Source organism: Rhinoraja longicauda, chromosome 5, assembly GCF_053455715.1.
Source record: "Rhinoraja longicauda isolate Sanriku21f chromosome 5, sRhiLon1.1, whole genome shotgun sequence".
NCBI lineage: Eukaryota > Metazoa > Chordata > Chondrichthyes > Rajiformes > Arhynchobatidae > Rhinoraja > Rhinoraja longicauda.
This window is the reverse complement of record NC_135957.1, coordinates 79,041,879-79,055,386: the sequence shown is the minus strand read 5'-3', so window position 1 is coordinate 79,055,386 and position 13,508 is coordinate 79,041,879. Positions and strand designations below refer to the sequence as shown.

The 13,508-nt window shown below is 40.3% G+C and overlaps 1 protein-coding gene across 2 annotated transcripts in view; it reads left to right on the top strand.

The window, feature by feature from the left end:
- The window catches only part of ascc3 (activating signal cointegrator 1 complex subunit 3), a 328,254-nt gene that overhangs the window by 277,790 nt on the left and 36,956 nt on the right, over positions 1-13,508 (top strand). For both annotated transcript variants that reach the window (XM_078399847.1, XM_078399848.1), the window contains exon 37: positions 10,508-10,732. In XM_078399847.1, coding sequence (XP_078255973.1) covers positions 10,508-10,732 — 225 coding nt within the window. The remainder of the gene's footprint in view (positions 1-10,507; positions 10,733-13,508) is intronic.

The following is a 13,508-nucleotide window of genomic DNA, read 5'->3' as shown; positions in this document are numbered from 1 at the left end:
ATGTTACTGGGCAAAATGCCCCCAAATGTTGATTTCCCAGATTAAAAAATAAAAATTTGCATTCCTGCTGGAAACAATTATTATAGTTTTAGTTTAGTTTAGAAACACAGCGTGGAAACAGGTCCTTCAGCCCACCGAGTCCGCACCGACCAGCGATCCCCGCACGCCAGCACTATCCTTAACACTCGGGACAATTTACAATCTTTATCAAAGCCAATTAACCTACAAACCTGTAGGTCTTTGGGGTATGGGAGGAAACCGGAGCACCTGGAGAAAACCCATGTGGTCACATGTAGAACGCACAAACTCCCTCTCGACAGCACCCGTTGTCAGGATAGAACCCAGGTCTCTGACGCTGTAAGGCGGCAACTCTATTATTATAGTTGAATAATATTACTCTGCAGAAAAGTGTGTGGCGTTACATCCCATTTTCCTAATGTATTCATTCTGGAACTTTTTTTACTTTGCCTCCCTTGCATGACCTGGTACCCTCCTTTTCTACCACTTGCATAGAACAGTGGCTGAGTTACTCAGCTTGAAGCAGACCTCTGGACCATCAATCCAAAGACATGACTTTGAATCCCACCATGGCAGAGAGATATTAAATAAATCTTCATTATTGGATTGGCTTGCAAAGAAAATCAGATTCTTTCTTTTATTTCAGGAATGGAAATAATGGCAGTGTAATTTTAAACTCATCATTGTGGTCATCTTTTAACTCCATTCAGGGACAATTAGGAACAAAGATTAAATGCTGGTGCTGCCAGCAAAATCAACATCTTAAAAATAGCCAAACACGACAATAAAATTTACTTTGAAAGATCAACTCTTAGCTATTCTGTGTTACAATTCTGTGTAATTCCCTTATGGGTAGAATAAGTTGCCCTTAAAAGGTTTTGTTTTAAGTTTGGAAGTTGAATGGCTATTTGTTCCACCAAGTCCTGACTTCCCAGTCTTACAATGCTCCCTGTAATCAGCAGTGTTTATAATAACATTTCACACTGTATTTGTTTCCACCTTTGCAAGAAGGAATTCCTCCTCGTATCTTATTGAAATTTATTCTTCACTAGTTTATGTTTACACCCTCTGGAGTTAATTTCTTTGCTTTTTTTTTCTATCGAAGTATTAATGAGGATTTATCTTATCTAATGATGTGTAAAACTTACATAAGATCCTTCTTTAACTCTTTTCTCTCTGTGGTCGAGAATTGACTTCAAATCGAACTATTTTGTAGTTCATGACTTGGTGTATATGATGCATAAATGAAGAACTTCAAGGTAACATTTATAATGCAGCCACAAAAAGAGCTGTGCTCCAGTGTACACACTGGAATGTGTAGAAATAATGAAGTCTTGTTTTGTCACCTTCATGTGTTACAGATTAATCAACATTGCCCTAAAGTCTGGTGTCCATTAACTACAACCTTATTGCACATCTCTCATCAGGCAAACAGTTTAAAGATTAGGTCTTGTTCACTTTCAATAGCCAGATGATGAAGTGGTTAGGCAACTTCACCTTACACCCCTGTGGCATTTAGGTAGTCCTCCAGTATCTTGAATGGTTAACTTTGTACATCAAAAATTGCTGCAGGCAAACTGAGCGCATGGTCACATTTGTGTCCGGTCGCACTCACCAAGTAAAATTGTGGGATGGAAATTCGTCCATGGTGGAAGAAGCTGTTCAGGGAGCATATGGTACCTTTTTTTGTGCGATCACAGGCAGCAAAAACCCAGTTTTGTGCAAAACCTGATGCAATTAAGCAATTCAACTTGCCTGCCTTGAGTGAACTGATAGATTTCCTTTCTTGTACTGCTGTTGTAGTGTTGATGGGTCAGGTCGGCTAGGATTCCTGCAGTGGAGGCTGGTGGGAGTGGAGAAACAAGGAACTACACAAAAGGACACACCGCCTAGGAGTAACTCAGTAGGAGAACAAGGATAGATAATATTTTGGGTTAGGATCCTTCTTTAGACAGGAGGAAGAACCTCGGGGGTAGAGAATAAAAGTAGGAGCGTCACATGCTGAGTTGAGGAGCATAAGGAGATTCAGGGGACAGTGCATCGGCGATGGGAGTTCCAGATATACAGTTGAATGGGAGTGAGGATGTGAGGCTTGTGCATCCAATCTGTCCAGAGCAAGGTGGAATATGAGAGGTTGATGAACTCACCATCTTGGGGTCAGGTGCTTGAACACACAAGTTGATTGGATCCTCCATGCGGAGACCAAAGGATTATTCACTGCAGACACGAGTAGAATATCTAATGACATGGAAGATGAGAAAAGTGCATAAAGAATGATCCACCTGCACAAAAAGTTCATACCTCAGGTCCCACAGAAGTTGTGCTCTTTTTTAGGTCTGAGAAGCCTGTGCCTTTCATGGGCCACATTCATCCAAATTAACTCACACTAACAATGTCAAAACATACATAGCATCTCACTTGGCATCAATGGCATCTCTGTACATATGGAAGTCATACGCAGGAAGGATCCCAGTTCAATTCACTGGCCAATTCACTGGATGTTTTCAAGAGAGAGTTAGATTTAGCTCATAGGGCTAAATGAATCAAGGGATATGGGGCAAAAGCAGGAACACGGTACTGATATTAGATGATCAGCCATGATCATATTGAATGGCGGTGCTGGCTCGAAGGGCCAAATGGCCTAATCCTGCATCTATTTTTCTATGTTTCTATTTGCTGAGGCATGTAAGGTGCACACCAAGTATCTGATCCAAATGAGGTTTAGTGTTCATTTTAGACTTTAGAGATACAGTGCAGAAATAGGCCCTTTGGCCACTGAGTCCGTGCCAAGCAGTGACACCCCGTATACTAGCACGATCTTACATACTAGGAACAATTTACAGTTTTACCAAAGCCAATTAACCTACAAACCTGTACCTTTGGAAAGTAGGAGGAAACCCTGAAAACCCCACGCGGTCACAACGAGAATATACATTTGTATGGGATAGAAAGACAGTTGCTCTGCAAGAAAATTCCTTACGCCACCATTTGACATTCTCATACTGTCTCTACAGTGTGGCAGTGGACTTGATGGTGTAACCGAAATAGAGCAAGGAAGACTCATGGTTGGCTTACTTTTGCTTGCTCTTTTGTACCAGGCAGTCTTTAATGAAGCAGTGGAGTTGGTATCTATCAACTCTCATTTCGATGATACATGTAAAAACGTGCATGTATTGTATTCTAAAGACAGAGTTAGGGATGCTTCTTGTATTTTCTCACAGAAGAAACGTGGAGGTAATTTTTTTTTTTAACCCCATGTTTTAAGCAATTGTCTACGTAGTCATCCACTGAGTACGTTTGGAATGAAAGGATCATTTTTCATAACACTGACTGACTAGCTCAATTATTCCCTAACCTTTTAAATTAGTGGGTATAGGTTCCGGTGGATTGCCTTACAGGCATCATGTTCTACCCTGTCATGAGAATATGTAATTTTAAGAAAAAATCTTTTTTTATTTTTGAACTCACATCAAAGTGTTGTAACAACTTTTGAAAAAACAAATATTCACAATTTTCTCAAACAAAATTACTCAATTTAAAATTACGCCAATGGGGATAAATTACGATGTTTTCTGTTTGATATGCCCATTTTTGTTTTAAAAAGCTGCTTTGTTCCCTGAAGACTCACCCGCAATAAGGTGAGGGAGGGGGAAGATTTAATAAGAACCTGAGGACAACTCTTTTACACAAAGGGTGGTGGGTTTATGGAACAAGCTGCCAGATGAGGTAGTTGAGTACCTAGATACTCCCCTCGGTACCTCCTATCTCCTCTAGAAAATAGCTAGAGGAGATAAGTACTACCATAACATTTAAGAGACATTTGGACAGGTACATGGATGGGATAGGTTTAGAGGGTTATGGGCCAAGCATGGGTAGATGGAACTAGTGTAGTTGTAGTTGTAGTGTAGTCTAGTGTGTTTTATGCTTTATGACTAATAAAGTGTTATACTATCCTTGCATTCTTCATGGAAGTAAAGGCAGATAAAAATCAATATGATATCAAGATAATGTTTTGAAACTTGTCTTAAATTGTGGTCAGGGAACTGTATTTTAGCAAGGAAGAGAGGGAATGGTGAAGCAAAATGGTGTAGGAAATAATTTTTTAATGATTGTAACGTGAAAGGACAGCTGCAAAAAAGGGCATCTTTAACAAGAGAATGAACCTGCCTTTGTTTAATTCATTTGTTCTATATCTCTCTATATCATCGTCTATATCTCTTGTTTCCCTTTCCCCTTACTTTCAGTCTGAAGAAGGGTCTTGACCCGAAACGTCACCTATTCCTTTTCTCCAGAGATGCTGTCTGACCCGCTGAGTTACTCCAGCTTTTTGTGTCTTATCTTTTGGTTATAGAGATGTTGGTGTTACATTTGATATTGCAATGCAGTTCCGAATTTCGGTTTTGTTCATCGGTGTGCTATTTAAAGTAATTCAGTCAATCAGCAGATCTACACTTGGACCACAGTCACTTCATCTCTTGATTTTGTGCAAAACCTATATTGGTGCACTGCACATGGCTGCTCATTCTTAAATGGTGCTGTTGAATAGCTATTTGCCATATAGCTTAAAAAAAATCCTGGTCTACAACTTCAAGATCCTGAATATGTCGGGGGGTTTTCTGAAGAAATGGTCAAAATATCTATGGGTAATAATTTCACAAAAAAGTACTCTCATCTTCTTTATATTTTATGGGGCATTTGAAAATATTAGCCTAGAAACATTTAGCAAACTGGTCATTATTGCAATGTGGAATAGCACAAATTCTGTTAACACTTTAACCCTTCTGCATAGTGTATGCACTCTTGAAATTTGTAATTTTTTCAGCTGAAACTAAAATTGGCCCTAAATACTGACACTGATTTGTTAATTCAAAACCTGACTGGAATCCTTATGAAGCAATAAATGTCCAAACAAAATATGAAATTAACCATCTCCAACAATTCAGATTTACATTATGTCTCCTTGTTTAGTTAATACATCTCAATGGAGTTTTGATTGTTTATAGAACAAAGGCAAGAATGGAAGAAAATATTACATGGTTAATTTAAAATGCACATGAACAAGAAATTAATTTCTCTGAGATAACATGCCAAATTATAGTATACCTGGTGTATTCTGTTGTTTTGTTTATATTAATAATTAACACAAGAAACTCTTAGATTTCAAAAGCGGAAAAGGTCTTGTTCTGTGTCTGGCTAATCTAAAAATGACCTGCCGAGTGGTTCCAAGGTTGCCTTGTTGTAAGCCATTTGCTGCACAGATTGAGGTTTTCATTCAAGGGGCGCAGAGCAATATGGAAATAGCTGCGGGAACAGGAGGCTTGCTCATGTCAGCATGAAGCACAGTCACCATATTCACTCCACTCTGCTGCAGACTTGAAGAGCAGTAGCTGAGTTGGAACCAGTGTTCATCACGAGATTGTCAATCACTGTCCCTGAACATTTGCGAGAGTCGATGTCTTATTCAAAGACAGCTGGGCAAACCAGAGATGCAGACTAGTAGTAAGCAATTTGCTTGGACTGCACAAAACAAACAAGGGCAGGACATAGAAGCCAGCCCTTCACATAGGAATATAATGGGATATGGCGACCTTTTGGCACTCCATTCAATTCCATTCTCTGTTACACAAAAAGCTTTAGTCCCTGTTGTCAATTTACTTTAATTAGTGGCATGATGCAGATAAGAAAATGAACCTCACTTATGTCCCAGTTACAAATGTGGTCTAGAACTCAAGTGGAGAAGTATTAGTTCTTAAATGACTAGGAAGTTAATGAAGTCTATCACTTACAAAAAAAAGGCAAAAAGAATATGCCCTGAACGACAACATAACCAAGATATGGCATTCCTTCAAGACTGATGAGATTTGAAAATGAGTCAATAGCACCTTAGTAAATAGAAGGCAGAGCAGTCTGAAGAGTCTTAAAAAGGAAAACGTCCCAAAGAAAGGAAACAGTGCAAATAAACCTCCAAAGAGTTCAGAGTAAATATGACACTGCATTCCTCGATTGGAATGCCAAAACATTTCAAAAGCTGCAAAAGACAACAGAGATCAAAATCTCTGTTTGCAGTTGTGTTCTTAATGAAAATGGGTTTTATTGTTTCCTGTTACTTTAGTCAGAATTTTCTGATTTCATAAAATCATCTACATATGTCCATTCATTTTGTTCCAAGTTTTTAATCCTTTTTCTGTTCTCTTTTCGTGAAAGTGAGAACATTTTCTGAAGTACCTCAGGAATTCAGCAAACTGCACATTCTGCATGTGAGAAATTACATGATGACATAGTCCAATCTGTCATGATCTAACATTGTGTCCCTCTCCAAATCTGGGCTGACCACCATAACATTCATTATTCACACTTTATTTTGCCTTATCCAGCATGATCTTTGCCAATCTACATCCTCCATGCCTCATAAATTCCACCTTTCCTTAACTTGCCCTCCTAATCCATCATCCAATCAACTCGTGATATGTGAATGATCCCACTGCAATGAATTTAAAATTCTCATCAAGTTATTTTATCACCTTGCCATCTATGTTTTTTTTCTAATTCCCATCCCCAACCCATCACCTATCGAGATTTAAATCCTCTTTGGTCTTCCAATTTAAGGCTGTTTTCCCACTACCCACCTCACACTCGTTTGATATTATATGGTTTCAGCAATTTCAGCTCTATTTTCACAAAGCCTGTCATTTAAAATAAAAATGTGCCTTTTTTTATTGCCGATTTTATTTGTTTCTTCCTACCCAGCCCGTTTATAAAATTTGGGGTGTTTCCACATCCTCAACATGAAAGTTGTACTCAACATAAATTTATATATATCCAAACATAGTTCAGGACGAATCACCTGTTAGAAATTAGTGGTAAGACATCAGATTTGTTTTTAACCTTTTACTCTTTAACCCGCGATCACTAAAGTTGAGATAGGTTCAACAGTTGGCATACTGAGATTAAATACCTCAGCACAACCATTCATCCAACTTGCAACCATCTGTTCTTTGCTTCATTACACAATTACATTACTCACTTGATCCTAGCGAACGGAACTCTACCTTATAACTGAGCATCCATCAAATTTTCTCCTCCTTATTTTTACTTGATGTATTTAGATTTGACAATAAGCTACTATGAAAATTCTGGATCAGTGCTAGGTTATGTTTATGGAAGAAGGGAAAATTGATCTTGACACTCAAATTGGAGTGGAAAATTACGATGTTTGTAGAAATTGGAATCTTTATTTTTCCTTTTGTTATATACCTCGGTCTTTTTCACTGTCAAGGATCTAATTGTACACATTGGTTACTCAATGAATCTCATGTGCCTTGATGAAGTCTAAATGTCACGGTCAGTGTCCTCGCGTTCAGTCAAGTACTATCAAGAGGACTTGCAGAAATCTGCAAATTTGCTCTTCATTTGCTCACTTGTTTTTTTCTTTCTACGTGGTATGCCAATTCCTGTAAGAGCCATTGTCCTTCATTTAAATCATCATCATTGGTCCAAAAATGCTCACCAAATCCACCCAAAACTTCATCCTCAACATTCATGGTCTCCCAGTATCCACCTCACCTCACATCCGGAATCTTGGAATCATCCTTGATCAAACCCTCTCCTTCGACAAACACATCAAACACATCACAAAAACAGCCTTCTTCCACCTCAAAAACATTGCCCGTCTCCGTCCATCCCTCTCCTCCACAGCTGCAGAAACCCTCATCCACGCCTTCATCACCTCCCGTCTGGACTACTGCAACAGCCTCCTCTATGGCGCACCCTCAAAAATCATCAATAAACTTCAATACATTCAAAACTCCGCTGCCCGTCTACTCACACACACCTCGATCCGTGACCATATCACCCCCGTCCTTTATAAACTCCACTGGCTCCCCATCCCCCAGAGAATCCAGTACAAAATCCTCCTCATAACCTACAAAGCCCTCCATAACCTGGCCCCATCCTACCTGACCGACCTCCTCCACAGGCACACTCCCACCTGCACCCTCCGCTCTGCCGCTGCCAATCTCCTATCCCCCCACATCCGGACTAAACTCAGATCCTGGGGGGACAGGGCTTTCTCCATCGCTGCTCCCACCCTATGGAACTCACTACCCCAAACCGTTAGAGACTCCCCCACACTCACCACATTCAAAACATCGCTGAAGTCTCACCTGTTCAGTACTGCCTTCAACCACTGAAGGTCACCTCACCTACTGTCTCCTTTCTCTGTTCATTTATTTATTTACTTATTTATCTATTTATTAATTTCCCTATGTTCTCAAAATCTCTGTAAAGCGTCTTTGAGTATATGAAAAGCGCTATATAAATAAAATGTATTATTATTATTATTATTATTTAGATTTCCATCAGACCCAAAGATAAGGTTGTGCCGATAATTAATTTTAGTTTAGTTTTAGTTTAGTTTAGAGATCCAGCGTGGAAACGGGCCCTTCGGCCCACCGAGTCCGCGCCTTTCAGCGATCCCCGCACACCAATACTATCCTACACACAATAGGGATAATTTGCAATTATTACCATAGTCAATTAGCCTACAATCCTGTACGTCTTTGGAGTGTGGGAGGAAACCGGAAAACCCAAGCTGGTCACGGGGCAAATGTACAAACAGCACACGTAGTCAGGATTGAATCCGGATATCTGGCGCTGTAAGGCAGCAATGCTATTTCTGTGCCTGCACCTGATGAATTTTCATTAGATTATTTGGATTTTCCTCTCCCTCTGCGGGATCAATTTAGGAAATGTGCGTAACATTTTAGAAAGCTGGCATTAAAGGGGTACAGAGGACTTACATTTCTATTGGACCTTTTGGGAATTGCCTGAAGAACACTTCCGACACACAGCCGTACTTCCGACACACAGTCACTCTTGTTTGAGTTAGAGTTTAGTTTATTGTCATGTGTATCGAGGTACAGTGAAAAGCTTTCGTTGCCTGCTTACCAGTCGGCGGAAAGACAATACATGCATACAATCGAGCCATCCACAGTGGACAGATACATGATAAAGGAAATAACGTGAATACCTTTAAGTCCAGTAAAGTCTGATCCGAGATAGTCCAATGGTTTCCAATGAGGTAGATAGTAGCGCAGGTCTGCTCTCTGGTTGTTGTGTAATGTAGGAAATCTGTTAGAATAAACTACAAACTGTAATGATCACATTTTTTCCCCCTAGAGCAGCTGATTTTTGGATAATTATTGGCCTGTGCACTAAGGTTGACAAGCCGATTCATAGTTTAGAATTCCATCCAATACACAGGCCACATCTTCAATAGCATACATTTCTGTTCAGACAATTGTAATCAGTTCTCTGAAGTGAGCCTTGAACCAAAATTTTCTGACTGAGAAGGAAGACACAAAAAAGTCATAAGAGCATGATCACTTATTCGAAGAATTTTTAGAACTGGCCACAGATGAAATTTAAAGTTTCAATCAATGGTATAGAACTTTGTTACAAATAAATGTCATAATGTCAATTGTCATAAATTCCAGACACAATAATTATGAGAACAATATGCAACAATCTAATAATTATTGTGTATTTATCCTTTCTGGATATATGCACAATATTTGTTTAATATATTGTTCATTTTTCAAAGCGATATGTAACAATCTAAAAAATAGTATAATAGGAAAAAATGCACAAAACATCTTAACATTGGTCATCTATCAGTTAGTGAAATTATTATGTGTATGAAGGAACTGCAGATGCTTGTTTAAACCGAAGATAGACACAAAATGCTGGTCATTCAACGGGACAGGCAGCATCTCTAGATAGAAAGAATGGGTGACAAAGGTGACATAGACACAAAATGCTGGAGTATTTGGTGGATGATAAATTATTATCATGCATTAAGTATACTGTTTAATCAAACAAAATGAACATTTAAATCTGTTTACGAATAGTGGAAACAAAGTGTGTGAACGAATAGAAATATTTGTCACATGTTCAGTCTGCATTATTATAAAACTGTGGTCCTTGTTAAGATATACCCACCCAGTGAAAATTCTTTAAAAATAATTGGTATTGTTGCATTTAAAACTATTCATATTGGTAAATGTGAAATAAATTAAGTTTAAGTCATAACAGATTTTCATCCAACATCCTGGGTCATTGCATTATCTGATCCATTGTGCTTTATTGTCAGTTTTTGTGCTGTATGCTGTTCGTATATACAAAAACCTGGAGTAACTCAGCGGGACAGGCAGCATCTCTGGAGAGAAGGAATGGGTGACGTTTCGGGTCGAGACCCTTCTTCAGACTCGGACTTCAGTCTGAAGAAGGGCCTCGACCCGAAACGTCACCCATTCCTTCTCTCCAGAGATGCTGCCTGTCCCGCTGAGTTACTCCAGCTTTTTGTGTCTATCTTTGGTTTTAACCAGCATCTGCAGTTCCTTCCTACACATTTTGTCTGCTGTTAATACATGTCTACTTTAGTTTCTTCCAAATTTAAACTCAACATTGTCTTATTCACTCTCTTCTGAAGGAAGCTACAGAATACGCAGATCTTCCAGTCCGACATAACGAAGACCAGCTGAATAGTGATCTTGCAAAGCGGCTGCCTGTTGAAGTGAACCCACATTCTTTTGACAGCGCCCACACCAAAGCCCACTTGTTGTTCCAAGCACACTTTTGCCGAGCTAGCTTGCCATCTCCTGATTATGCCACAGATACAAAGTCCGTACTAGATCAATGCATTCGAATCTGTCAGGTAAGAAAATTTGAGCAGTGCCGGTATTTCTAATGAGGGAAAGAATATACAAATTAGTTCATATTTCTTCAACACATATTTTAAGATGCTGCTTTTAATTTATTTAAGGATTGTTTCATTTTATTGCTGTAGTGTTATTTCATTTGAAGGTAGTTTTGTACAGTTTAATATATTTGTTATGAAATGCAAGTATGTTTAATGGATTAATCTTAACTGCAAAACAGATGTATCTGTAACCTATGCAGATTTAGTTTGTTAAATGGTAAAACAGAAATTGTCAAAACTGTCAAGAGTGTAAACTTCGCTTCAGATCCGAATTGTGCAATTATTGGGGGGTAAATTAACCCCCCCCCCCCCCCCCCGCAGGATTAGGCCATTCAGTCCTTCGTGGCTGATCATCCAGAATCAGTACCCCATTCCTGCTTTCTCAATAGTCAATAGTCGTTTATTTGTCATATACACATAAATGTGTAGTGAAATGAAACATTACTTCTCCCATATCCCTTGATCCCAATAGCCATAGGAGCTATACCCAACTCTCCCTTGAATACATCCAGTGACCACTGCCTTCTGTGGCAGAGAATTCCACAGATTCACAACTCTCTGGGTGAAAACGTTTTTCCTCGTCTTAGTCCTAAATGACCTACCCCTTATTCTTAAACTGTGACCCCCTGGTTCTGGACTCCCCCAACATCGGGAACATTTTTCCTGCAACTAGCCTGTCCAATCCCTTAAGAATTTTATATGTTTCAAAAAGATCCCCTCTCATTCTTCTGAATTCCAGTGAATATAAGCCCAGTTGACCCATTCTTTCAATGTATGTCAGTCCCGCCATCCCGGGAATTAACCTGGTGAACCTACGCTGCACTCCCTCAATAGCAAGAATGTCCTTCCTCAAATTAGGAGACCAAAACTGCACACAGTACTCCAGGTGCGGTCACACCAGGACCCTGTACAACTACAGTAGGACTTCTTTGCTCCTAAACTCAAATCCTCTCGCTATGAAAGCCAACATGCCATTAGCTTTTTTCACTGTCTGCTGTACGGGATTTATTCACATTTAAAAAGACAGGGACTGATTAGATAAATTAAATGGCTTTTCACGTGGGAAATGTCTCACTAGTTTGAAGAAGTGACCAAGAGGATTTACGAGGGAAGAGTGATAGACGATGTCTGCATGAACTTTAGCAAGGCCTTTGATAACATCCTGCTCAATAACTTGGCCTAGAATGTTAGAACACATGACATCCAGTGAGTGGCCCATTGTAGACGATGATAGCACGGTTGTGCATGTCTCATGTATTGTGGGATCGAGTGTGGCTCACGAGTCCGATGCGCAATCCACACACATGGTCCTCGATATAGTATAAGCTATTCAATTGGATAGTACGGAACTGCAGGTTGCTGGTTTATACTGAAGATAGAAACAAAGCGCTGGAGTAACTCAGCGGAACAGGCAACATCTCTGGATAGAAGGAATGGGTGACATTTAGGGTCGAGACCCTTCTTCAGAATCTGAAGAAAGATTTCAACTCGAAACGTCACGCATTCCTTCTATCCAGAGATACTGCCTGTTCCGCTGAGTTATGTCCTGCGTTTTGTGTCTATCCATTCGATACAAATTTGGCTTGGTGGTTAGCACCATTTGGAGGCCGAGAGTGTAGCGGAGAGTTAGTTTCAGATAAGAGGATGTGACCAGTATTCTGCTGCCGAGATCACTGCTGGGCTGTTTTACGACTATATTGATTATTTGGATGAGAATGTAGGTGGTATTCTAACCAGTAATTGGTACCATTTCATCAAATATAAATTTTGCTGGTCGAATCAACGGAGCAAAATCATGGTATTACACATAGAGCTGGACAGATGTAAATTGCAATAATAGTGGAATACACCACTAAGCTTTCAGGTAAATTTGCAGATTACGCCAAAATTTGAGGCATAGTGGACAGTGAAGGATGGCTACGTTGAAATAGGATCTTGACCAACTGGAAAAGTTTTCGAAGGAATGCCAGGTGGAACTTAATTCAAACAAATATAATGTGATGTATTTAGAAAAGTTAAACCAGTCCAGGACATAAGTGATCTTGATTTTTTATATACGTAAGTGCAGTGAAAATACCCTGCCTGTGCAATTATAATTGAAGCAGGCCCTTAGAAATGCAGTTACATCCTTTCGTCAATGGTGGCAATACAGCACTTCCACTGACAAAAATACAGTTATTCTCTGACAAATGTAGTTTACTGTAAATGTTAACTTTTAGAATTTAAAGTGGAAAAGGTTGAGAAAATGCATCGATCTAAGAATTGTATATCACTCCTTTCCCCATATATCCCACCCCTTTTCCACACATTTTTCATCCCTTCCCTCCCTCTCCCATCCATTTCCCTCCCTCTCCCACCCCTTCCCTCCCTCTCCCGCCCCCTTCCCTCCCTCTCCAGCCCATTTTCCTCCCTCACTCGCCCATTTCCCTCCCTCTCCCGCCCCCTTCCCTCCCTCTCCCGCCCCCTTCCCTCCCTCTCCCGCCCCTTCCCTCCCTCTCCAGTCCATTTTCCTCCCTCTCCCGCCCCTTCCCTCCCTATCCCGCCCCCTTCCCTCCCTCTCCCGCCCCCTTCCCTCCGTCTCCCGCCCATTTCCCTCCCTCTCCCGCCCATTTCCCTCCCTCTCCCACCCCCTTTCTCCCTCCTACCCCTTTCCCTCTCCCACTCCTTTCCCTCCCTCCCCCGACCCCTTTCCTCCCTCTTCCACCCCTTTCCCCCTTGTCCCTGTGCCCCA